General features: G+C 35.6%; 1 protein-coding gene across 5 annotated transcripts in view; it reads right to left on the bottom strand.

The window, feature by feature from the left end:
• The window catches only part of hig (hikaru genki), a 30,560-nt gene extending 16,902 nt beyond the window's left edge, over positions 1 to 13,658 (bottom strand). For 2 of the 5 annotated variants that reach the window (XM_036356755.2, XM_036356804.2), the window contains exons 1-2: positions 13,451 to 13,658; positions 10,516 to 10,770 (exon numbers count right to left, since the gene is read on the bottom strand). In XM_036356755.2, the coding sequence (XP_036212648.1) occupies positions 10,516 to 10,663 (148 nt within the window). In that variant the 5' untranslated portion in view covers positions 10,664 to 10,770; positions 13,451 to 13,658. The remainder of the gene's footprint in view (positions 1 to 10,515; positions 10,771 to 13,450) is intronic. The other 3 variants (XM_036356771.2, XM_036356777.2, XM_070107822.1) reach the window with 3 other exon arrangements.
• Between the last annotated feature and the right edge of the window lie 10,554 nt (positions 13,659 to 24,212).

Here is a 24,212-nt window from a genome sequence, read left to right as displayed (position 1 = left end):
AGAAATACGGTTAATCTGCCACAGGATATGTCAAAATTGGTCGTAACTGCACCTCAAGAGGCAGTAACGTCAGAATGCATTGTGAAAATTTGAAATTTTGTTTCTGCACCGCTTTGTAGCAATGGATGAAACATGAAATAAAATTAACATTCTATATAATGCAAATTCTGGAAATACCTATTGCGGCATTTTATCAACATGTTTGTTCTATAAAGTTAAAATAATAAATGTTTTCCATAAATACAGAAAATTTTAGGTAGTATAGTCATGTTTTATTAATTATGCATAAAAAAATTGTATAATTGTCAATATCGAATATTTTTCCATAAGTAATTGCTTCGTTGTTTGGTCGATTGTCACAAGTTGCAATTGCAAAGTACACCCTCCGTCTATCGTAACAAAATTCATTTTATTTTGAGTTATTTACGCATTCATGGGCACACGAAATGTAAACGCATGAGCGCACGCACACAACAAAACAAATTACGTTACAGCACAAATTCCTAGTCGTTACCGCAGTGACCCATTTGACCTCGCTCTCAAAGAAATGTGAATGGGGAGCAATGGCGCGCCATCACATTAAATTACAATATTGATTTAGTATGGTTACCAGAGTACTGCTAATGAATTCGTAATTAAAACGCGCCAAAAATTACTCGCTTTAAAATTCATCAAAGTAACGAATAAAAATGCAATACTCCCGTTTAGAACGGTTTCCGACGAGCAGCTCATCGCTTCATTCTTCTTTTTTTTGCGGTGCTTTGTTATATGTGTATGAAGTGAGTATATTTCGTTTATTTAAGGGATATAAGAATACTAGAATATTTCTCTGCAGTATTTTTTCATTCCTAAGGTTATTCCACCTTGACAGCAACGGCTGCACAGAAATGTTCTAGGTTGACTCAGGCTTCTGGTATAATAATCAGTGTCAGATTGGCCATAAACCTTCAGAACCGGCGAATTAAGCATTATGAAAGCCAGAAATCCCTCTACTACTGCTCCTATATTATACTCGTACGATATATAATATTCATAGACTCCGCGACCACAGCTGTGATTTCGGTCCACTCCTGCAAAGTTGAAACCCGATGAATGTCGTTAAAGCAAAAATAAGATAAGAAAGCCAAATGGCAAGCAGGTTCTGAGTCCAAGAATACTACATTCTTTAAATATTAGTTCTTCGAAGTGAAGCTTTCTGTGACTAGGGTGTAACTAAATGGTATGATAATTATGTTGCCGCTGATATGAGAGTAAAATAATTTCATCTCATCAGTTTGTTCATCTTTCAAACGAGAATCAAGAAAATCCGATCATCTGTGGTTATATGGCAAAGTGTTAATAAGCTCCACAAACAAATTGTACTTGTATGAGCTTTTATGATAGGATAAAAATAGGACCTCAAAGCATAAATATTTCCCACAACTTTCAGGATTCATAAATAACTTTTTGCATTTAGGGTTGTTCTAATGTATCTATTTTTCATCACCAATCATAATCTGATGCAAAAATTACTTCTTTTTATTGCGTTCGAGCAGCATTTCTGACAAACCAAATCCTCTTTCAACGCCATTTAGCTTCAATTTTTATATCATCAAATTTCCTTGCTTTTGAATGTATCCGACTTTTTTCAAGTTGCTTGAGTGACTCCTAAAGATTCTACGAGCTCTTCTTGTGCTAAGCAACAATCTTCATTAAGTAATGCTTCCAGTTCATTATCTTGATGACCGATGACACTCTTTCAGGCACAAAGATCGACGGAGTAAAAAAAATTAATGTTGCTTACGCTTCAAATGAATAACATATACTGAACAAGTAAAGAAGAGCTAAGTTCGGGTGTAACCGAACATTTTATATTCTTGCAACTTGCAAATATCTTCAGGTGTTGCCAAAACTTTATATTAAAAACTAAAAAGCCCGGAAAGCTAGGCGATAGAAGTGAAACTTCATGGATCTCGATGGGCACTTGAAATGAAAATACTCACCCAAGCCAGCAAGTTTTATGAGATAGAAATATTTCTCCGATAGCATAAGGTTAATGAAAAAAGATAGTTGACGTTCCTCCATTTATAAAAAATCTATTCATTCACTTCCATACTTTCATGTTCAAAAAAAGATACAATTGGTTTGTGGTATGAAAAATATGAAATGAAAACTCGTGATTGTAAATTATTTTAATATCTTGCTACTGCTCTACGCTTTTATTAGCTTGGGCTGCATGTACAAGTATGTAATGGATCTTAGAGCTCATTTTTCACCGGTTTCCAGAAGTCTGATCAACTTGAAACTTTGCACACGTGTCAAGGACCGATGACAATGCTATCATTTGATAACAGTTTCCCATTATTTTAAAGGTGGGCGTAACCCCGCCCTTAATGTATATATCTTCCAAACCGCTAAAGCTCACTTAATCAAATTTGCTGAGAGGAGGTCCTTTTAGTCCTTTTTCATACGCTGTGAAAATGGGCAAAATCAGATAATAACCACGCTCACTCCCCATATAACGGCTATGTTGAAAACTACTAAAAGTTCGATAACTCACTAAATAAATGCGCCATAAGCATTAAATTTCACAAACAATATGGTAGGGAAGAGCTTTAAAGGAGGAGGTGTAAAAATTGTAAAATGGGCGTCGCACCACCAAACTTTAGATGAAATCCTATATCTCAGGAACTATCGAACTAATTTCAACCAAATTTGGTATGTGAGGTTACTTATTCATTCCTATCACACACTTAAAAAATGGAGGAAATCGTTCAACGACTATAAAATTACACAGCTAAAAGCAGGTACTATACAAATACAAGCATGTACTATCCAAAAATGCCCTAAAGATATGCAGTTAAAGGGGTTACATACAGTTTGAATATTCAAAAAATCAACTTTTTTTCTGAATTGAGCAAGACGTGCGAAAAACAGTCTTGGCGTAAATCGATCCCCACGTGTTTGAATATTTGCCCCTGTGATTTATTTATTGTGACTGCGAAAGATAATTTAAGCGGAAATTGTATTCTTTTAAAATTGAAACGTAAGTCGTTGGGTATCATTGGGATGCGGGGTATGAGGACTGTTTGACCAACTGCTGGACGAGTCAAAACTATTGCAACGATGACGTTATTGCGCAGAAATTTTACTTGAAGTCGGGTCCCGTTGCATAAATTTGGTGGTTTGAGATTTCTTAGTAAAATTATTGGGGCACCTAGTTTTAACTTAAGAGAATGTGGGGGAAGGCCGCTTGGGTTCAAGGAATTGAGGAACTCCTGTGGGTAATGAACTACATCTTCTTGATCCATCACGGTATCAATGGATGTGTAGGTTACAATATCTCCTGGGAGTTTACTCAATATGATATCATTTATTTCGTCAACGCTACTATTTCTTGCCGCCAATATTGCTCTTTGACACATCCATTGATGGTCCTTGTTTTCTATTTGACTGATGTCAGGGTATACCTTAGTTACTAATTCCTCGATGTTACCCACTTTTACTCCTAAATCGCAATCAATTTCAATTTTATTATTAGAATGAGGTATTTTCCCGTCTCCTACAGAAAGTAATTTTGAAGGGAAAGTTATACTACCTCCCCCCAAATGTGCTCTCATATTTGTCGATAATTTTAAAATATTTACAAGTTTCCATAATGAAGAACTTTTAAGGCAAGCCTTCACAATGTCTGCTCTAGTTCCCCTTACTATTACCGGTAAAGTTTGGCGAAAGTCCCCAGCAAACATAAAAGTAATCCCACCCATGATTTTATCACAGCTTCTAAGATCTCTAAGAGTTCTGTCTAGAGCTTCTACGTGAGCTCTATGTATCATGGTACATTCGTCCCAGATTATTAGACTGACGTCTTGTAAAATTTTCCCCAAAGGGCCATTTTTGCGTATAGAGCACACGCTATCTTTCTGTAAAGACACAGTTAGGGGCAGTTTAAAAGTGGAATGAGCTGTGCTTCCTTCATTAAAACGAACACTTTTCATGACACAATTATACGTTGTCCCCTGGTCATTAACTAATTTTGGTTCATTTTGTGTGATATACTCATTTAATTCATTTATGTTATATGGTTTTCGCAACGCTACTTCTAACGGGTCCAGAAGCGAATTATTTCTTTTTGCTGCAGGAAGCCCAAAGTCGGTTAGGGATTTATCTGAAATCTCATGAATTTTATCTTCAATTATGATTAGTCCATCATTGTATATATCATCATTATATGCTAATGTCATATCCTGATTCTCATTACGCATTCTGTTTAATATATCTTCACATAAAGCATCACGAAATTTATTCCATAACTCTAAGGGGTCAGATGGTTGGCAAAATCGGACATGGTATTTTGCCAATGTTCATCTCCCTCCAGTAAACCTAATTCCTTGCAAGCGCCTTGGTACGTTTGGAAAATAACACCATTCACGGTTCTTAGATGTTGAAATGACATTGGACCGCGAACATATTGCAATAACATTCTTAAATAAAAACATTCAGTTTGAGTTGGATAAATATTATAAACACGGCCTAAAGTTGTGTCTTTTTTTACACCGGGATATCCCTCAACATCTTGCCCGCGTCTTCTTCTAGAAAATGAAATTCTTTACCAAACGTAATACTGGGGAACTTCGTGATATAAAAGGGTTTTTGCAAAATCGTCGCTTTTGCAGAGATCAAAGAACACTGTAAGTGTCGTTGATGAAGGATTGTTCACACGATCTTGGAGATTTTCATTATTATAAAAATATACTCTTTGTCCATTTTCCAAATGAACGGCTAAATGAACTACTGCCGGAAAACGTTCATGAATAGAAAATTGGAAAATTCTCCAAAACGCCTCCGAGGAACTTATATAGCGACCATTTAGATATTTTGCTACTTCATCGTTATTACTTTGTAACGAAAATGTGGCTTGATCAGAACCTTTATGAATATACTTACAGATGTATTTAATAGCTTTGACCGATTGACAAAACTCTACGTTAATTTGTGCATTGAAAATTCGTGATAGCAGGGGATTATAGGGAACCACCCAACGATTATCCATGCTCATTTCTGTACCTTTTACATGAATTATAGCTGTGTTTCCACCATTATCTGGAGACCTGCGTCTGTAGGTTAGATAACCGTCATCCCCCGTTTGTGTTTCCGAAATAAAATGCCTAGGAAACTTTTTAGAATAAACGGTTTCTTTCATACATGGTGATGTAGGATTATGAAATCCGCAAGGACATATGACAATATTATGAAGAATCGGATCTTGTTGTATGTCAGGTATTTCAGCCGATATTATTGCATCTATAGAATGTGGTTGAACTTTGTTAGCCAGCCACAATAAAATGTGGGCGTGAGGCAAACCTCTTTTTTGCCATTCTACACTGTAAACAAAGGCTTTCGATGGGCCAAAAATATTTTTCTTCGTTAATAGGTCTATCATTTTCTCGAGTTTTAAATGAAATACCCTAGAAATTAAATCATGTCTATCATAAGAATGTTGATTGGGCAATAACTCACTTTTTATTTCTGGCCATTCGGGGTTACATGTAAATGTAATGAAGAGGTCAGGTCCTCCAAATTTCCTGACATATGTCATGGCATCTGGAACCTGTAAATGACGACGGCAATATAACGTGCTGGCCAATATTAGAAGCGTTTATATGTCCATCATTTACGACGGCATCTCTTAAATGAATGTACTCTTCTGCTCTCAATTTTTTTTGATTTCTCTTGATGAAGTCTAGCCTCTCAGAGATCATTTTTGCCGCCATATCAACACAATATTGGTTGAATAATTCTTTGAAATAATGTATACTGTTAAAGTCATTTATTCTCACCATGAATCTAAATGCATAAAACTGCATACATGAAACAGTTTTAGATGTAGCCGTAGTATTCTGCTGTGGAATATTAATACAGTATCCGTCGTTTCCAAAGGGAAACAGTAAGGGATATTGAAGCGGGTCATAAGATCTATGAATTTCAGAAACTCGTTGAAGTCGACCATCTCTCGCAGTCAATACAATATCACGGGGACCTTTGTCTTCATCTATCATAAGAACAGCTACTTCATCTACTACCGGCGCATTATACCGACCTCTATGCTCATTAGGAGGTTTTACATCAGCATGAATGATAAGTTTTAAATCATTCGGTGGTCTATTTTCTAGATTGTACTTAAAACTTTGAATATACGTATTATGATCATGAAGATATGTTTAGAGAACGTCGATAAGATCGATTTGCAAGCTTGGGTTTAAATTTGAGCCCAAGGATACCTAATCTGCATGGGAAACAAAATATATTTGCAGGAATTCGGGTTGTGCCCCTACAGCTGGAAGTAAGTCACCGATTAAATGATAAACTTGCCCTTGGACTTTAAAAGTGGGCATAAAGTTTCCCTCACGAATTTCTTTGGCACCAAATGAAGTCATCTGAAATAATGTATTATATTGTCTTGAGTGATTTAAGAAATGCTTAGATGATTGATGTGAGCCTGATATCAGTTCCTTTAAAACGGATATTGGTTCCGGAATTATAGGTATATTTACTTTGCCACCACTACAACACAGTCCATGAGTTTCAGCTGCCCATTTTTTTGCTTGGCATAAGTTGCATATTTTATCCATTCTACCAATATCAATATCATTTAGCTCAGAATAGTCAACGGTACAATCATAAGCAAAAGCAGCATTTAATAAATTATGTTGTCTGCGAGTTCTATTCCTAGTTGATCGGGCATTTTGCTGTGCTAATCGATGGGATCGTTCAGCGCTTGATTCCCGATCGCGGTTAGCCAATGTTCGGGCATTCTGTGAGGCCAAACGTTGAGAACGTTCAGCACTCGATTCCCGATCGCGGTTAGCCAATGTTCGGGCATTCTGTGAAGCCAAACGTTGAGAACGATCAGCACTCGATTCCCGTTGCCGGTTCGCCAAAGTTCGGAAATTTTGTGAGGCTAAACGCTGCGAACGTTCAACGCTTGATTCCATTGCACGGTTTTGTTCAGTAATTGGTCGTTGTGTAGCCAACCTGTGCATATTTTCATCCTCAGTTTCATTGCTGCGCAAAACTCGCAGCCGCTTTGCAGTAGCAGTCTGCCGAGAAAGCTGAGTTCTTTTTCTCGGAATTATAGTGATGAAGAAAAAACGTAGAAAATGAAAACTTAACTAAAGCGTATCTCGTAATAAAAAAAAAGAAACGTAAGATTAAGAAGATTAATAATTAGGAACCTAATTACTTTTAACTTTTAACGATTATGTCAAAAGAACAACCGTAAAATGAAAATAAGGTAAACTAACTTTATGCTTAAACTTAACCCTAATCTAATGAGAATAAATAGGTAGACCATACCTATTTACAGGTTTTATCTAAAGCAAAAAAAAATTAGAAACTAAATACGTTAAACTAAACCCTAATCTAATAAGAATAATTAAGTAGGCGACACCTATTTAGGTACCTACAGGTATTATGTACCACAACCAATTAGGTACCTACAGGTATTATGTACCACAAAAAAAAAAAAATATTAGAAACTAAATATTATTTTTAAAACAAACAATACTATACTTATAAAAAACACATACTTATAAATTAATAATCTACAAGAAAACAAAAAAGTGTTATTATTGTGTAATTAAATACTATCCTAAAACAAATAAAGTACCTACTATATAGAAAACAACTACAAAATGAAACTGTGTTTAAAAAGTAATATTACGATGATAATTATATCGCATAAACAAATTAGCGCTGCATTTAACCATTCAGTAGGGAGCCGACCGCGCGAGTGAGTCGCGCGGCATGGTATCTCGTTGAGCTACACCCCCCTCCCGGCTTGCCCGCATGTACCGCCTCTCTCCTGCCGCGCCGGCCAGCGCAGAGAGCGAGTTGGTTTTGTTTCGGATTTATTTATCATAGTAATCTTTAAAGTTTTTTGTTGAAATTAAGTTATGTCAAAGACAATTTTATTCACAATGAAGTACTCTTAACCAACAACATATTTATTTGAATAAAGATTAATATTATTATGTTGATACAACTTAAACAAATTATTTCGACCAAATTAGGTACCATAAAAACGGTTTTTGTGAGTTAATCTTAAGAGATAGACATATACTATCAGGACTGTTTTTTAGATCATTAAAAGAGCTATTATTCTTTAATACATATTTTTTGTGTATCTTGAACCGTTTTCACGGCGCACGCAACGGAAGGCTTCAAAGATGAAATAATTTCTCCCGTTTTTTACACATTTACCACTATATCTTTGCTCCTATTCGTAGCGTGATGTTATATAGCCTATAGCCTTCCTCGATAACTGGACTATCCAACACAAAAAGAATTATTCAATTCGAACCAGTAGTTTCGGAGATTAGCGCGTTCAAATAAACAAACAAACAAACTCTTCAGCTTTATAATATTAGTATAGATAATAAAATTAAAGTTATTACGACAATAATTTAATTATATCAATCAATAAGAGGAAAAAGCGTGGGGTGCTTGATATATTTAATGTGACAATCATTCTATCTGCAACTATTTATGAGAAGAAGGTTATAAAAATCTAGTTATACCACTCTATGTATGAATTTTATTATATCGGCAATTCTCTGGTTCGGAGTGATGTAGAGAACAATCATTGCCACACTCTGTCCGCTTTCTATGATACATTTGGCCGCACAAATATCTCCAACTGCAACAGCATTCACAGCCAACCAGTTAATTTGTTGTAAAATCATATCCATACTTGGAGTGACAATATTTATTCTGTCAGTGGAGTTATGGTAGACAGCTATCTCACCAGCTATTACATTGAGACGTTTGAAATGGACGACACAATCGAAGTTCGGCATATCCCCAGCTTCTTCATTGTTTATCCATGTTTCCGACAATAATAAAATATTCGCTCGTTGGGATACTGTGTCCGTCAAGTCTACTGCGTGAGCCCGTAAACTTTGGCAATTTAGGGAGAATAATGAGAGGATTAACATTAACTTTAACATTTTCTGTCGCTTTTTCGTTTCATTCGATACTGGAATTACAATCCAACGAGCGCAAAGAAGCTTTAATTCAAAAATGTTACGAAACAGTTCAACATTCATTATTCGACGAAATCGTAAATGGATTACAATCATATTTGGTATTTTATTAAGTTATAGGTATTATACGTCACACACTCACTTAGTTTTATTACTACATTTTACTTCCCGTCAGCTAAAATTGTATTAAAAACATCTTCAAATGAGATATATGGGATATAAACTCAACTGAAGACGTTAAGTTTAATGTAATAAGTTAATGTGAAAACGTTAACTAGAGGTTCGCAAGTCATTTTTTTTAGAATATAAGGTTTGGACTAAAGGCTGGGCCAATTTCATTCATATTCCCTTACAATTTTTAAGAAAACTTGTTCATTTAATTTTATTAAAGTATCAAATATTTTGTCAGGTGGAAAGTCTTAAATTATTATACAGGCTATATTGGGGATAGAGAAAAGGATGACCTAATTGAATTAATTTTGACAGTGCTAAAGTATACTTGAGATCATATTTTCAAGCAATTTTTTATATTGTATATATTACAACTCACACATTGAACGATATGTTCCGAATAAGGTTTGATAAAATAACGAAATCAATATACTTGTATGTAGTATTTGGGAGTTGGGATATAAGGTATATGAGAAATAGGGGTAGCATTGAACCAATTTTATATATTTTTGGCAATACAACATACAATTAACATAATAAAATGCTGCCTGAGTTTCGTTAAGATACCTCACATAGATGTTTGAAAATTGTGTGATTAATTATACGGAAGCTAGGGAAAGATTATAAGAAAACTGCATCCACTTAATTTCATTAAGATAGCTCACATATTGGCCGATATATGCGGTATGAAGTGATCCGTGAGTTCGATAAGAAATATTATATAAGGTATCTGGAGGCTAAGAGAAGTATTGACCCGATTTAATTAACTTTTGACATACAGGCATCCTATTATCATAAAGAGACTCTCTCCGAATTACAATAATATATCTCACAGATTGATCGTTATATCCGCTAAAAAGTTAGCACCTGGCACTGGGCTCCCCATATTCGGTAACTGGGAGCTTGAAAAGTTATGGTCCGATTTTGGCAATTTTTAAACTTGAGATGGCATACCTCAAAGGCACTTATTTTATACCTACCAGACAGACAGCCACCTGGATTTCAACTCGTCTCGTCATCCTGATCATTTATATATATATAACCCCATATCTATCTCGATTAGTTTTAGATGATGCACCCAATCGTTAGGTGACCAAACTCTGTACCAACATGCAAGAGTATAAAAAAGCGCATAAGGAGAATAGCCTTCCAACTCATTTTGGGAATGTTGGAACAGTGGGTAAATAATCAAGTTACGCTATCTCTTGGCAAACCAAACAAATATAGTTATAAATCCAATATATGAAATATGATTAAAACACAATTTGTATTTACACCGTGTAAGCTTTGAGTTTTATCAAATTATTTTTATTTAGCATACCTGGTTCTGGTGTTGTTGTTTGTTCATTTTCGGTCGTCGCAGTTGCTGTCTTATCCAAAGCAATAATGAAGAAAATCAGCAGAAAAAGCATCCATATCGGTTTATGTCGCAGGTGTTGCGAATTTTCGTGTGCCGTTATTGATAACATTTTTGGTTTCTAGTTAACAAATTCTTTCTATGGTGTATTGAATTTCGCACTTCATAAATATTATTTACATACTTAGTATTTTTGTATACCACATTTTTCTTTACAGGCTTTTAATAGTTTAAAGATATTTTAATATATTCATAATGCTTATATTGCAAATCCATATAAGGAATTTCTGATTGTCTTTACTTATTCTACTTCAAAAAAGTATAGCTGAATAAAGCACTAAAAGCCGAACCGGCTAAATAGATGGAATGTTATTTATGTCTTTATGGTTACAGGGTTTCGCGGCTTTAATTCTATAACATCTCTAGATAATTGTCCCAAATTCTCAAGTTGATATCAGTAATAGTTTTGGAGATACAGCTTTGAAAAGTTGCGCGAACTAATCGCGAAAAGTCGAGGTCAGCTATATGGCCACTTAAAACTTTAAACGCGTTTTTCTCGAAACTGTGTTTTCAAAGTCGGTTGTCAAGATTTCTCGCGAACTACTCAACCGATCTTAATGAAATTTTACACAGGTCTTTAAGATATAATTTACAAGGTCTTGCCGCGGAGGATTTTTTTTTTGTTCAATTAAAACTATTTTAAAAAAAATGTCTAGCAACTTTTACCGAAATTTTAATTTTGTTGGAAAAAGGTCTGCCAAAATTCCAATTTTAACTTTTATTTTCCTCCGTTCAAGCACGAGTTTATGGTCTTAACTAAAACACATATTTTTTTTTTCATTTTAGATAATCCTTTCAGGAGTTATGCTGACAACGCGGACGCACCTTTTTTTGAGGACTCACCGGAAACTACTTTGCAATGGCGGAGTTTTAATTTTTTTTTTTAAATCTCAGAAATTATTTTTTAAATGTGCATTTTTAAGACAGAAAAAATTTTGAATTAAATAAATCATTTTTTATATAGAAAAAAATTATTGAAAATAGGCCTTTTTTTACCCGACGAAACCCATGTAACCCCTTATTATGTTACATGCACATATCCACATCCAATTGAACATTTTTTAAAAATGGTAATTATATTCACCAATACACAAAGATTTCAAAACTACATTGTAAGGCAGAAATGGGAAGAATAAATATACAAACTGTTATTTATTTAGTGCAATTCATATTCGTAGTGAACTTTCACAATATTTGTAGTTCCCAGCGGTTTCAGTGATTTCTTTAATTAAAATGCCACCTCGAAATGTTTTGATTTTTTTGCAGATTTTTTAGTTTCAGTGTGTATGTTTGTGGTGACGATTGCGCTAGAAAATATTATTTTTATGTATACCCTGAACAGGGTATATTAACTTTGCCACGAAGTTTGTAATATACAAAAAGAAACGTCGGAGACCCCATAAAATATATGTAGCATGACGAGCTGAGTCGATTCATCCATGTCCGTCTGTCTGAATATACGTGAACCATTCCCTCAGTTTTTGAGATATCGATCTGAAATTTTACACACAACCTTTTTTCTCCAAGCATCTGCTCATTTGTCGGAACCGCCAATATCGGACCACTATAGCATATAGCTACCATACAAACTAATCGATCAAAATCAAATTCTTGTACAGAAAACTTTTTTAAATTTGGCATAAATAAATGTCCTAGACAACTCTACAATCACCCAACAAATTGTTCAGATCGGACCACTATAGCATATAGTTGCCATACAAACTGATAGTTTTGACGGTTTGTTTGACTAAAAAAAAAAAATTACGGTTGTTGTTGTCATATACTATATTACTATGTTGAATTGAAATCAATCACATTTATAGATGTTTTTTTTGGAAATACAGGAAAAAAGAAGTTTTACATTTACGTATTATTATTTTAACTCGGTGCTCTTAATTTAGGCGAAATAAATATTTTAAATATCATATATGTAAAAACTACTTTTTTACCCAGTCTTATTCTATTCTTATTTATTCAACAAACTACAGCAAATAAAACACAGAAATTATTTGAACAGAACGTCTACATACGTGACTTAGTGATATCGGGACTCTTTTAAGCTGAACAAATTCGAAAATGTTAAGAGGTATTGCGAATTATTTGCATAATTGACAAATTCAGTGGTAGTATTTTTCATATATTATATTTTGCTATATTATTTTATGCTTTAATACAAAGTCTCTCTTTAACTGGTTCTTGTGTTTATTTACTGAAATCAGCACATCTCCGACACATTTTGAAACCCCAATCAATTCTTCAGCTTTGTATGTCTAAAGGTTTACAGCTTGAAATGCTCCAGTGCCTGAAAGTATGCTTTAAATGTCAAACGCGCTTATTAAGTAAAGCGTATGAGTTGATTGTTATACAACTCGGTTTGTGAGAACGAATATAACTGCACACACACACTCTGATGTTCAGACATATCCAAAATACGCGGTAACGTAGAAAAACTCGAAACAAAGGAAAAACTTTAGTAACAAACGAATTCGAAACACAATTCACACATGATATTTATATATGAATATATATATATTTTTTTTTGTGTTGTACAAAAAGGCACACATACTCATGCAAGCACACGCATATATGTAGATATGTGTGCATGTACTCATCAAATATTCACTTGTGTATATAACAGTAAACGTAGTATGTATGTAATTTTATGGATTTCATTGCTATTATACAAAAGCAAAGGACGAAGGAAAATTAAGGGAAATAGTTGAAATTTTTCACACCCCAAAGCTGGAAATTTATTTTTATTTTCATTTTTCATCACTTAACATATCCTGATTTCATATTTTTATCCATGTTTCCCACACACACACACATATATATATACCTATATATATATGCAGCTATTTCACCAATTCGTCTCAAGTTGAGGATGCCTATACACGGAGGCATTTACTAAGTTTTGGTTACCATCAATTTTTAATGAAATTTTTCTATTCTGTTTAATTTGTTAAGTTCACATAATACTTTACACTATTCGATTTTTACGCCTTTAACCGATAAGCTCAAATCCGCAACACGAACTGAAATCGAAAGCTGTTGATGTGCTGCATTTATACACATCCACATTTCTTTGTTTCCACACACGAATATGAACGCAGTTGTTCGTCCTGTCGTATGGACATGCGTCCTAGAAGTGCTTTTCCTCTCTTTTTAATGAAAAGCTCCTCGTATATGCTTTTGTGAGGACATTTACAACATATGGCCTTCGCTCCTGCTCCACACATCAATTTGAAGATTCCCCGTTCCTGACAACCTCTCGTCGATGTTTAATTTTGCAGTGTGCCGGTATTTGTTTATTTTCAACATTTTACACAAGCGGCTTTTTAGGGGCCACCTGATCGGCTTTTACCGGCAAAGTGCCAATAGTTTGGCAATAAAAATTCAGTTTCGCTAGACGGTAGAAGCTTCTTCATGTTCGGGTTGTATTCAGTAACCAATAATTGCCGCTTGGCGATTTTTATTTCTACTGACTATCTCATTATTTCGGAAGTATGATTTTGCCGCATATTAGATTTCCTACTTCATTCAATATGTCGATGTTGGCATAAAGTTGTTATGGGTATAAAATTTGTGAAATCGTGCGCGCTATGAGGATGGATAAGGTCCGGTACAGAACCTTATCTTTTGATATAATATATTTTATAATATATTGTGAGTTTATGACAGATTCAGTAAACACAAGGCTTCCTTATCTCTTTGCTATTATGTATTTGAAATCCAATGAGTTACTTCCTAATTGAGGTATGAATTGGTATAGTACTCACAACAAATTCTCATACCAGGAGACTTCTGTTTGGCAATTTGGATTTCCTACATCTTCTTCTTATTCTTAACTTTGTTTATATGAACACTTAAAGTATCCCCAGAGGAGGATATGCATACATACTTATACGAGTATATTTGTCTTCCGATTTACAATTTAGCATAGGAATGTTGTTAAATTTAAAAAAAAATTAGTCGTAGGTTGTAGATGTCGAAATTAATTTTTATTTGTATTTGTAAAGAATAATATTAGTAGGACATAATTAATGATAAGGCTTAATTCTGATATAATATTTGCGATATTGCGATGGCGTTAGAGTCTAATTATTACAAAATTCCCAATTACGTTCTTATTTGGCGAAAAGCCGAAGAATGTTTCCTACATTTAACAAAGAAACTTTAAGAAACAAGTGACTTAAATTTAAATAATAAACCTACGATGATTTTGTAAATTTTTGCGGTAAAAGTTTATCATTTTGAATTGGGTAATAATATAACGAATGTTCAATATATTCATTTGTCGTTCTGATACGATCCAATAATCAATTAAGCCGCGAGTACCTCCGTTATTGCATTGAAGTCTAAAGTGCACTAGAGTTACATACTTGTATAATGGGCAACGGTAATAGGTACAGGTACAGGCTATACACATTTTATACTCAGGTCATTATCATCTACTCGAAATAAAGAGGATTTAACCCCACATTTATAATTTATTTTAGTACTTATTCTTATTCTTGAAAAAATTATAAATAGGATCATAAGATGAAAATTTTACATTTCCAAGGAAAATGTTTCGAAAACCAGTTTTAGGTGCGTCAACAGAGTAACGTCCATATTGTTTAAAGTGATTTCAATGAAGTTCTTAATTCTTCGTAAATTTTTAGTTGAAGAAAAGTTTTACTTTGCTAACAATAAATAGAAAGTTGATATTTTAAGAAAACAAAGTGCAGGATATTCTGTCAATTCCTTAGCCAAAATTTTTAAGTGTATAGATCAACAATACTCGTATTAAGAAAGAGAAGCCTCCATAAAGAAGTCCGTGTTGCATGCTGAATCTGGTCCTGGGAAAACGTTTAAACCTCCAAGGCTTCCAAAAATGGAAAGAGTATTGAAGAAATGTAAAACAACGAACCAAAAGCTAATCACATCTGATATGCTCAAGGAAAAGGTCAAGTTTTTTCATGCCAAAATTCAGGAAAAGCCAGGTGACTTCCATGCTAGCAATGATTGGATTACAAACTTCAAATTTCCTTAAAACTGCAGGTAAAAGAGTTTCTCCGAGGCGTTTTTCCTTAAAAGGCTATTTTACTTATTGATAATGCTCCCTGCCACCTTAAAGAAGGAGAGTTAAAGAGTACTAATGGTCAAATATGCATTCCCCCGAATTGTACTGCTGTTACACAGCCCATGGACCAGAATATCATAAGGTTACGAAAATGAGCTACAAAACAAGCCTTTTAGGTCACATCGTTCGACGAGGAAAAACTGTGTGTTTTTTTAGCTAAAAAATGGAATGGGGTTAATGTATCTTCAATTTGGTCATCATTTCAAAAACGTAACATCCAAATGGGATAATGAAGATGACATTCCTCTTACAGAGTTACGTTTACAGCTAGCTGAAGATATATCAAATATTCAAGCCATTTCAAGTTTGCTTCAAAAAGTAGAACCATTGCAGCAATTATTCCATTCTGAAATTGAGCAATGGATTGTTGAACCTACTTTGGAGTCTTTTGTACAAAATGAAGTTCACTGTGCCAATGATGATAACCTTAGTGATGGTTAAGAAACAACCGACGTAAGGCTTGTGAGAATAAAACTTATGGAAGATCGCAACTTTGCTAAGCCCCAACATAACTTGACTTTATTTACAATTACCTTACCTATCACATAATTCATACAGACTTTAGATACATATTTTATGTAAAATATTTCCTCAAACGTTAACTGTCGATTTCATACAACTTGTTCAAAACGAAATTGTTTAAATAAGTATATGAACACATCCATACATACACATATAACAAGTATGTATAAATATATTAACATTTTCACAAAACTACTGAATTATAGTTGTGCCATTTTTCCCACCTACTCGGATAGCTGTATTATATTTCAACTGGTAGCTGTCAGTAGCTTCACGAAAAAAAAAAAACAAATTGCAAGATACTAGAATGAAAAAGTGAATATATGTATGTATATGTGTGTTCATGTATGTAAGTATTCAGTTGATGAACTCAAAAAATTGTTATAATTGTCATTATAATTTGCTGTCAAGAGTGACATCTAAAACATTGAGACTACTACGTAAAATAAATTAAATGACAGACGACTATGCAAGAGCCTTTTAGCATACATACATATGTATATAAGTATGGTATAAGGTTAGTTCAATGGATGAGTAGATTTCTCAAGGAGAGCAGTTGTTAAAATCAAATGAATTAATAACGTAGAATGGAAGTTTATCAATCATAATCATCAATAAGTGAAATATGTAAAAGAAAGTCAAGATTTAAAAGCTCCTTACTAGACAACGAAGTCTTCTCACGACCCACTCAATACGATTCGATTACGAACGTATTCCTAAGTAAAAACCATGGATTCTATAAACAATATAGTTGTAAGAGCAGGACAGAAAAGAAGCCCGAAAGTGTGTAGTGATTAATTTGTGGTAATTGAATTCCTATACATAGTAACCTGCCGATTCCACTGAAAGTATTTCTGTGACAACGTCAACGCACTCTACAATGTCTTTGACATTAGTGGACCTCAAAATTATCACCGACAGAAATCTGTTCAAAGGTTGAATGAAGTCCCTTAAGAGAAAACAAAATTAAACAGAAAAGCAGCAAGATGTTATGTTTGGTGGCTGACGAATTCTAGTAGCCATCAAAACTTGTAAGATGTACTAGGTAATTTTTTTCAAGTTCGGAACATTTTATTTCGATTTTCGTATTATAAAACCAAGACCCAATCTAAGAAATAAAGAATTTAATGCAACACATATACTGGGAGGGCCATTATAAATAGGATCTTATTGTATATTTAAATATAATATATATATAGGCATATATGTGTGGCAATCACAAATGCAACTCTGCAAGAGTTATTTATAAAGCAGATATGGCAACATTCAACCTACACTATCTGTCAAACTGACGTACATCCATCTTCCTTTTTCATCACACATCGTCCAGCTGTAAGCACGTCATCACTATTTTTATATGTAATCACATTATATCATTTTTTGGAAAGTAAATAGATCGAACATTATTGTGGACATCCCACATCTTGGTGACACCGACGTAAGCAAAAATGGCCGAAGAGGACGCGCTAAATCAGTTGGCAGAAAATTTGCAGCCTCGCAGCGTGGAAGTTGCTAAAGTGTCCATCAAAATTCCACCATTCTGGCAAATAAAGCCAGAACTTTAGATCGCACAAGTGGAGTCACAATTTATTGCCGCAAGGATAATGAGTGACAACACCTAGTATCACACTGTCGTGGCCGAAATAAACGACAACATACTCAAGTCTATTTGGATGAGTCGGTTACCTCAGCAACGATCTCCTGGACAAAGTAGCTCTGCTCGCAGATACAACAAGTGAGGTTAACCCAATACATAGAAGCACACCCGCAATTCAGCATCGAGCAACAACTGGCTGAGATCACAAAAGAAATCGCCTCGATAAAATCAAACATAAATCGTCGATCTAGAAGTCAAAGCAGGAACCAAACTCCGTCACGCTCCGGCACGCAACACAACAGCTTGAGCGATTTATACTGGTACCACCTAAAATTTGCTAACGAAGCTAAAAAATGTCCAAGCCCCTGGAAGTTAGTTAAACTAATTAGTCTGTCGTCAATGGCGGTCGTAGACAGGTTAAACAACGCAAACCGCCGCTTAATAGTTCGAGATAAGGTATCTGCAATGAAATTTCTAATGCTAGATGCAGGAATTTGTCATCCATCTCGCAGCCCACGGGCCAGCCCATTACACATGGCGAAAAAGAAAAACGGCGAGTGGATGCCATGCGGGGATTTCAGGCGACTAATCGTTGTCACCGAATCTGACAGGTACCCCCTTCCACACTTGCACGACTTCACGCACTTACTGCATGGTTGCAGAATTTTTTCCACACTCGATCTGCGCCGGGCATACCACCAGATTCCCGTTGAACCCACCGATTTACCAAAAAAAGCCATCACCACACCATTTGGCATGTTTTAATTCCCTTTCATGTGCTTTGGTTTAAGAAATGCCAGTCAAACGTTCCAAAGATTCATGGATCACGTCTTGGGGGAATACGATTTCGCCTGGCCATATCTCGATGACATTTTGATATCGTCGAAGGATATGAACCCAGATCGTCAACATCTGCAATTAGTGATTGAAAAACTGCGCGAGTACGGTTTGGTCATCAACCATTCAAAGTGTATACTAGGCCAGCCGCAAGTGAATTTCTTAGATTTCAAGATAAACAGCAGCGGAATCTCACCACCAGAAGAACGAATGCATGCCATTAAAAATTTTAAACTACCTACTAGAGCATGTGACTTGCGACGGTCCTCGGCATGGTAAACTTTTCCTCAGATTTTTGCCTTGCGCCGCGCAAGGTAACAAGAAAAACGACACATCAACAGTAGAATGGACGGACGAAGAAAAAGAGGCATTCCAGCAGTGTAAAAACGATTTATGTAAAGCAACTTTACTCGCCTATCCTAAACCCGGGGCTCAACTCAGTTTGACAGTGGATGCTTCCGGAACTGATGTAGGTGCGGTATTACAACAACATGACAACGACCAGTGGCAACCACTAGGTTTTTATTCCGAACGCCTTACCGAAACACAAACGAGATACATCACTTACGATCGTGAACTGCTAGCGGCTTACAAAGCAGTCAAATATTTTCAACTTATGCTGGTAGGCAGATAATTTATCATCCTCACTGACCATAAGCCATTGCAATACGTGTTCCAGCAAAGCTAGATAAAGCATCACCGTACGAGGCACCATTTCCAGTAGTCGAACGCAACGACAAGTTTTTCAAAGTCAAAATCCGGGGAAAGGACGTAAACATCTCCATCGACCGGTTAAAATCAGCCTTCGTCGCCGAGAATAACCAAAATCCGACGAATCAAACAACTCAGCCAAAAGAGTACCAAACAAAATCGGAACGACGAGTACGTTTTCGCTTTCCCGCATAGGGGGGAGTGATGTGGCAATCACAAATGCAACTCTGCAAGAGTTATTTATAAAGGAGATATGACAACATTCAACCTACACTATCTGTCAAACTGACGTACATCCATCTTCCTTTTTCATCACGCATCGTCCAGCTCTAAGCATGTCATCACTATTTTTGTATGTAATCACATTATATCATTTTTTGGAAAGTAAATATGTGTAGGTGATACAGATTTTTAACTTTTTATAATCAAAACAATTTGAGATTATTTCATTTGTATGTGATCAAGTGGCACTTTGTAAGTGGTCTCGATACGAACATTTCACTAAACCTCGTAATTGACAATGCTGATTTCGCTCTTATAATCGATACAATTTCATGTGTAGCAAAATTGGTACCACACACACCTACATGTATTCATACGAAAACCTTAACCCTTTAGTGCTTTTTGGGGCTTTTGAAATGGCTGAATCATTCACGTTTCACATATACTTTTGAATTTTTTTTTATTTGTTTGTTGGCAAAAGTCGCCAAAAATACTTTCAGGAAAGTATGGACATTTTTTTGCTTGATTTTTAGTCTTATAAGGTACTCGGTCTAAAAGCAGTCCTGTAACGATTCGGATCATATAAATATTTTAGGTAAGTTTTTATGAAACTTTAACTTAATTTGTGTTACCGAGCTGTGGTGTGTGTTGCACTCGACAATTAATGACGGCGAGGTAATCGATAACACACATATATACTATTTTTAGCAAGGGTCCAAAATTCTCAGGCTTAAAACAGGAAGGTTGTGTTTCCTAAGCCATAAAACGTCGACCTCATGCTGATTTAATACTCATTGATGAAAGCAAAATATGTTAGAGCTATTTTTCGTCAAAATCAAAGATACTGTATTTAATATTATTGTTGATTGTATATATGTTCACGCCACCACTCACATTATGTGACATAAGTATCTTAGGTATCCCTTTTAAGGGTGTAACCGAATAAATATCTTCAGCTAAATTCGGACCTAACCGACCTAACAGTTATGCTCTCGCAACTTGAGAGGATCAAAGCCAGGGAAATATATTCGGATGTTGGCAAAACTACACATAGTATATTAAAAAAGTTGCGAAAGAATTCAACACTCATTGTTCGACGAAATCGTGAATGAATTACAATCAAATTTGTATGTTAATAACCTACAGTGACTAAAAAAAAACGTGTACAGGGAGATGGTTTTACTTTGAACTAACTTAACTCCTAAGTTGTTAAAACTGCATCCAAAAGAGAGCAAAAGTCCGTTTTATTAATTGTCATAATGTAATAGAAATATATTTTTATAAATTCAGTTTTCTCCAAAAACCAAAAAAAAAACTTGTACAATTTGCATAAATCTTGTAGGAAATTTAATACTTTGTACACTTTTGCCCTCTATCATGGTTTGCAGTATTTTATTCATAGAATGCACCAAAGTTTGTGTAAGTTCAACAGGTATATTTACACATATTTTCTGAATAGCAGTCATAACCTCATTTTTATACTCTCGCAACCTGTTGCTACAGAGTATAATAGTTTTGTTCACCTAACGGTTGTTTGTATCACCTAAAACTAATCGAGTTAGATATAGGGTTATATATATATAAATGATCAGGATGAAGAGACGAGTTGAAATCCGGGTGACTGTCTGTCCGTCCGTCCGTCCGTCCGTCCGTCCGTCCGTCCGTCCGTCCGTGCAATCTTGAGTAAAAATTGAGATATCTTTATGAAACTTGGTAGACATGTTTCTTGGTACCGTGAGACGGTTGGTATTGCAGATGGGCGTAATCGGACCACTGCCACGCCCACAAAACGCCATTAATCAAAAACAAATAAATTGCCATAACTAAGCTCCGCAATAAGATACAAGACTGTTATTTGGTACACAGGATCACATTAGGGAGGGGCATCTGCAGTTAAATTTTTTTTTAAGTGGGCGTAGTCCCGCCTCTAATAGGTTTAATGTGCATATCTCCTAAACCGCTAATGATATAATAACAAAATTCACTGGAAGCAAATGTTATAAATGATATGAGATGACTTTAGAGGAACCGCGTTCAAAATTAGACAGTGGGCGTGGCACAGCCCACTTTTAGGTGAAAACCCATATCTTGAGATCTGCTTAACCGATTTCAACCAAATTCGGTGCATAACGTTCTTTTCATGTTTCTATGTCATAGTGCGAAAATGGGCGAAATCGGACTACAACCACGCCTACTTCCCATATAACACCATTTTAAATTCCATCTGATTCTTTCACTTTCCACTATGCAAATCAGGCAACAATGACTGTATCGGGATAAAACTTGTATACTAGGCCAGCCGCAAGTGAATTTCTTAGATTTCAAGATAAACAGCAGCGGAATCTCACCACCAGAAGAACGAATGCATGCCATTAAAAATTTTAAACTACCTACTAGAGCATGTGACTTGCGACGGTCCTCGGCATGGTAAACTTTTCCTCAGATTTTTGCCTTGCGCCGCGCAAGGTAACAAGAAAAACGACACATCAACAGTAGAATGGACGGACGAAGAAAAAGAGGCATTCCAGCAGTGTAAAAACGATTTATGTAAAGCAACTTTACTCGCCTATCCTAAACCCGGGGCTCAACTCAGTTTGACAGTGGATGCTTCCGGAACTGATGTAGGTGCGGTATTACAACAACATGACAACGACCAGTGGCAACCACTAGGTTTTTATTCCGAACGCCTTACCGAAACACAAACGAGATACATCACTTACGATCGTGAACTGCTAGCGGCTTACAAAGCAGTCAAATATTTTCAACTTATGCTGGTAGGCAGATAATTTATCATCCTCACTGACCATAAGCCATTGCAATACGTGTTCCAGCAAAGCTAGATAAAGCATCACCGTACGAGGCACCATTTCCAGTAGTCGAACGCAACGACAAGTTTTTCAAAGTCAAAATCCGGGGAAAGGACGTAAACATCTCCATCGACCGGTTAAAATCAGCCTTCGTCGCCGAGAATAACCAAAATCCGACGAATCAAACAACTCAGCCAAAAGAGTACCAAACAAAATCGGAACGACGAGTACGTTTTCGCTTTCCCGCATAGGGGGGAGTGATGTGGCAATCACAAATGCAACTCTGCAAGAGTTATTTATAAAGGAGATATGACAACATTCAACCTACACTATCTGTCAAACTGACGTACATCCATCTTCCTTTTTCATCACGCATCGTCCAGCTCTAAGCATGTCATCACTATTTTTGTATGTAATCACATTATATCATTTTTTGGAAAGTAAATATGTGTAGGTGATACAGATTTTTAACTTTTTATAATCAAAACAATTTGAGATTATTTCATTTGTATGTGATCAAGTGGCACTTTGTAAGTGGTCTCGATACGAACATTTCACTAAACCTCGTAATTGACAATGCTGATTTCGCTCTTATAATCGATACAATTTCATGTGTAGCAAAATTGGTACCACACACACCTACATGTATTCATACGAAAACCTTAACCCTTTAGTGCTTTTTGGGGCTTTTGAAATGGCTGAATCATTCACGTTTCACATATACTTTTGAATTTTTTTTTATTTGTTTGTTGGCAGAAGTCGCCAAAAATACTTTCAGGAAAGTATGGACATATGACGAGTTGAAATCCGGGTGACTGTCTGTCCGTCCGTCCGTCCGTCCGTCCGTGCAATCTTGAGTAAAAATTGAGATATCTTTATGAAACTTGGTAGACATGTTTCTTGGTACCGTGAGACGGTTGGTATTGCAGATGGGCGTAATCGGACCACTGCCACGCCCACAAAACGCCATTAATCAAAAACAAATAAATTGCCATAACTAAGCTCCGCAATAAGATACAAGACTGTTATTTGGTACACAGGATCACATTAGGGAGGGGCATCTGCAGTTAAATTTTTTTTTAAGTGGGCGTAGTCCCGCCTCTAATAGGTTTAATGTGCATATCTCCTAAACCGCTAATGATATAATAACAAAATTCACTGGAAGCAAATGTTATAAATGATATGAGATGACTTTAGAGGAACCGCGTTCAAAATTAGACAGTGGGCGTGGCACAGCCCACTTTTAGGTGAAAACCCATATCTTGAGATCTGCTTAACCGATTTCAACCAAATTCGGTGCATAACGTTCTTTTCATGTTTCTATGTCATAGTGCGAAAATGGGCGAAATCGGACTACAACCACGCCTACTTCCCATATAACACCATTTTAAATTCCATCTGATTCTTTCACTTTCCACTATGCAAATCAGGCAACAATGACTGTATCGGGATAAAACTTTGCGTGAATAATGCGATTAAAGTATGCCACCTTGTGGTCAAAAATTGTCTAAATCGAACCAAAACTGTTTAAGCCCCTAAGTACTAAATATGTCAATCCACAAAGAAATCTCAAACGAGTATACTATTTGACTTTGCGAGAGTATAAAATGTTCGGTTACATCCGAACTTAGCCCTTCCTTACTAGTTGCTATTAACTTTGCGCTCTTGTAACTTCGTCTCCACATAAACCCACAGGTGCTCAACAGGATTGAGGTATGGACTCTGGGGAGGATACAGCATCAGTTTTTTCGTGTACAATAGCCATTCCTTAACCGCTTAA

Source organism: Bactrocera oleae, chromosome 4, assembly GCF_042242935.1.
Source record: "Bactrocera oleae isolate idBacOlea1 chromosome 4, idBacOlea1, whole genome shotgun sequence".
NCBI classification, from domain to species: Eukaryota; Metazoa; Arthropoda; class Insecta; order Diptera; family Tephritidae; genus Bactrocera; species Bactrocera oleae.
The sequence above is the reverse complement of the archived record's forward strand: the minus strand, read 5'-3'. Positions and strand labels throughout refer to the sequence as shown.